The 4,266-nt window shown below is 40.3% G+C and overlaps 1 protein-coding gene across 1 annotated transcript; it reads right to left on the reverse strand.

The window, feature by feature from the left end:
* Positions 1-581: 581 nt before the first annotated feature.
* On the reverse strand, positions 582-995 carry Smp_138010 (hypothetical protein; the record flags this gene model as incomplete). Its single annotated transcript, XM_018797731.1, has 1 exon — positions 582-995. One exon carries the CDS (start codon positions 993-995, stop codon positions 582-584), a length of 414 nt encoding a protein of 137 aa, XP_018646765.1.
* Between the last annotated feature and the right edge of the window lie 3,271 nt (positions 996-4,266).

The raw sequence follows: 4,266 nt of genomic DNA on the forward strand, positions 1-4,266 counted from the left end.
GGGTGTGGTCTCCTAAGCAAACCACCTGCTTCAGTTTGGGCATCTGGGCAATATCACATCCCTCACACAAATCAAATAAAATTTGTGTGGCGCATATTTATCTGGTGCCCCTTTGTACCAATATTTATGTGTTCAAATAAATAAATAAATAAATTACTGGTTGATAATTCAGTAGTAGATTTATTTCCTAAAATTAATCTTTACTTAAAAAGAAAACTAATACCAGTCATAAAATGTCATAGTAAACTTAATTTCACTTACAGCAGATCAAGGGAACCAAAATAAGGAAGAAAAAGGAAACGTTCTTTTTACATGAGTCAGCTGTCAAAAAGGTTGTTAGTATGGTTAATTAAGAAAACGGCATTTCAAGATTAGGAATACTTTTTTGTCACTAGCAATAAACAAGAAATAAACCATTCGTCGGGGAACTGAAGATACAAACCAAAAAGCAAATAAAATATTTACATTTACCCTTAAAAAAACTGATAGGGAAAAATAGGTAAATTGAAAGTAATGTTTATGATAAACTGGAATGTCTTCGAAAAAAAAGAAAAAAAACAATGATCACATAAAAAAAATAATTACTTCTTTTCATTTTCAACGATATGTAAACCTTCAGTCATAACAGATGACCATGAACTATCATCAGTTTTCATGAGAATAATTTCTACAGCATCATCACGTACAATTAATTGTGATCGTTTATTATCAAGTATACCCGGTAATTTGTTAACATGAAGTTGATAATTACAGTCTGCTAACTTATTAAGCCCACGAAATTCAAACAGGAAACCATCATTATTTAGATGAAACACTATTTCACCATTTGATGCTTTTTTGTATAGTTTAGGGATAAGCTTTTTATGAAATTCTAATATAGTTGATGATTTTAAGCCTTGAATTTGAATAGTAATACGTAATTTGTTTGTGGCTAAACTTGTATCTAATGCATAATTTGGTATTATGAAGTTAACATCACGACTTGAATATGCCATAATTTGAATATATCTAAAAGTAAACCGGTGATATAAAAACAAAAAAAGGTGATTACTAACAAGATTGATTAATCTAATGATGAAATATTCACTTTTAAATACTATTGATACAAGGGCGCTAGACACGCTAGAATTCTCAACACGTCATAGATCCTATCTGTCATCATGAAAAATTTTAATGAGTGTGCTATTGAACGCATTAGAATGCTTACCCACAACAAATGAAGTATGATTTAAAAACGAATGAAACAAAATTCCACCTGCAAATACATGATGTATATTCCGCATAATAATGTTGAATGCAGTGTAAGTTGTTTTTTATAATCTAGAAATTTTGTTTAGTCCGCTTCTTAGAAGTAACGTACGCCTCACTACGGGTGTGCATAGGTTTAAGTTACCACACACCACCACCAGAAAATCAGGCTGGCTTCAGAGCTGGTCGTGGATGCATCAACTACATGTTCACTATTAGCCAGATTTTAGAGCACAAGCATACTTATCAGCGTACCACAATGATAGTTTTTCTTGACTTAAAAGTAGCGTTTGACTCTGAAGACCAGGAGGTTTAGTGGCAGTCTGTCATTGAAAGGTATGCCTCAGAAGTACATAAACCTTGTGAAGGCTCTTTACTCGAACACTACTAGTCTAGTGAGAGCTTATGGCGAACTGTCGTCTGATTTTACAATCTTAAGTGATGTCCGACAAGACAGTCCACTATCTCCATTTTTGTTTAACTTTATTATAGACCTACTGCTAAAAATAATGCCCTCGTCGACTGAATTTTCGGGAATTGATCTCCTACCAGGAGGTCCACTTATTGACTTAGAATAAGCAAATGACATAATCCTGTTTGGTGAAGATGCTGACAAAATGCAGAGTCTTCTGTTAGAACTGAGTAATAATGCCAGGATGTTCGGGATGCGTTTCTCTACTTCTAAATGTTAATTGTTGCTTCAGGACCAGCCTGCGTCAACACATGAACTGAGGACAGAAAATAAATTAGTCGAGCGCGTCAACAACTCCACTTATCTTGGAAGTCTGATTAGCCCTAATGGGTTGGTGTCTGACGAAATCTCTGCGCAGATTCAAAAAGCTCGTTTGGCTTTTGTCAAATTACGTCACCTGCTGTGAAGGGGAGATATCCATCTATCAATTAAAGGACGAGTATACTGCGCAGCAGTTCATTCTGTTTAGCTTAACCGCTGCGAAACGTTGTCATTAAGAGTAGAAGATACTCGTAAGTTACTAGTATTTAACCACAGATGTGTTAGAAATATTGCTCGCATCTGCTGGGATCACCGGGTAAGTAATAATGAGGTTAGATACAGGGTATTAGGAAATTATGGTAGATCAGTTGACGAGGTTGTGAATCTTAATCGACTGAGATGGTTGAGCTACGTGTTACGTATGCCTGAACACCGATTACAAGGACGCCCTATGCTGACTAGTATTGGGGATGGTTGGAAGAGTTAGGGGCGGCCAAAACAAAACGTAGCATCAGTGCTTGAAGTCACTAACTTCGAGTCTCAGCCATTTTGGCAGATGCAGACTAGTTGGTTGGGGACCGCGCGACTATCGTAACCAATGGTTGGAGACTAGGTGACATGGCTGAGAATCGACCACAATGGTGTAGGTGTATACACTCTTTATCTTCCCTTAAACTTTGAGATTAAAATTGATTCATATCTGTCTTTTTTCCTGTACTATGTCCTTATATGCGATCTTTCTTTTATATATTGACACCACTAAATTAACTACTTCTATGAACCTGGTGTTCATCTTGTTGTGCTAATGAGGTATGACAACTTGGACCGATGCATATACGTGCCTGGTCCTACGTTGAAGCTGACTGACTGACACCACATCAGACCACTTATGAAGAAACCCGACCGTTGCTGCTACCTTGACGTGGTGGTCGGGCTTGCCTATCGTGATGATCCAATCGAGCTATGCTGGCTGGAACAATCGTTCCTCAAGGTCCTACCATGCAAGACAGGTCGGTTGAAGAGCGGTGAGACTAAAAGCAGCAATCCCAAGGTCCGAAGGCGAAGTCGTACTGCTGACTGTACAGAGGTGTGAAAGCAGTAAGGTGTTTCCTTCAGACAACCAGCATGACAGCGATGCTGCCTTCCCACAAGGAGGGGTGGGGTTAGAAAAGGTCGACCCTAAAAATGCACACCTCGCCTTATCCCACGGATTTCCGTCTCCGGCGGTAAGGACTTTTGAAGAACGGAGCTAACACGTCAAAAATCCCCCACAAAAAGGCCGTGCGTGACCGGCCTCAAGCAGATGTCCCTTGGGCACTGCGGTCACGCTCCCAGGTCGTTAAGACCAACACTAATCCAACTTCTTTTTCAGGTCCCTCAAGAAATACCCTTCCACGGTGTGGGCAGCCGGGAAGTGATACTAGCCCTCATACCCTTAACTGCACACAAGACCAAGTTGGTCGCTTTCAAATCCTTCCTACACCTAATAACTCTGTTATCTCCTCGACTAACCCTTCCCACGTCCTTTTATCGCGTCGCACCGCTAGGGCAAACGATTCGAGTACACAGAACGTTATTCCTGGTCTCTTGAAACCACGCTCTAAACTACATATAGGAACTTTTAATGTCCGAACATTGTGCCAAATAGGACAACAGGCTTCCTTAGCTAGAACTCTACTGAAGGTACACATGTAACGCATGTCCGCATACCATTAGTCGGCAAATTATTGTATAATTATTCATTGATTTAATATTTTACAAAATAAAGTTTCATCTCGATACACGCTCCGTGTATCTGGAAGCCCTGACGCTGCTTCCCGTGGCCTCGCTGGAGTAGGTATAGCATTAAGTCCTAGGGCAGAACTAGCTCTTTTAGACTGGATCCCAGTAGACAGTCGTCTATGCGCTGTTCGACTAAACGGATCAGTAAGGACTCGGAAAGATAGGGAAATTCGTCGTTGCCTCTTCGTCGTCTCTGCCTACTCTCCCACTGACTGCAGCTCAGACGATATAAAAGATGAGTTCTACAGGAAACTTTCTGACCTTCTCCGAGAAGCTAGGCGTTCTGATGTAGTAATAGTAGCAGGTGACTTTAATGCTCAAGTAGGTAAACTAAGTGAAAGGGAAGGACACCTGGGTGGATCTTATGGTGTCATGTACCAACTTTCACTTCCTAAGACTGATAGGTCCTGGGTTCGAATCTCGCGAGGCGGGATCGTGGATGCGCACTGCTAAGGAGTTCTATAATAGGACGAAATGGCCGTCCAGTGCTTTCAGGTTTTCCA

This window comes from Schistosoma mansoni (assembly GCF_000237925.1).
Source record: "Schistosoma mansoni, WGS project CABG00000000 data, supercontig 0163, strain Puerto Rico, whole genome shotgun sequence".
In the NCBI taxonomy this organism is placed as follows: domain Eukaryota; kingdom Metazoa; phylum Platyhelminthes; class Trematoda; order Strigeidida; family Schistosomatidae; genus Schistosoma; species Schistosoma mansoni.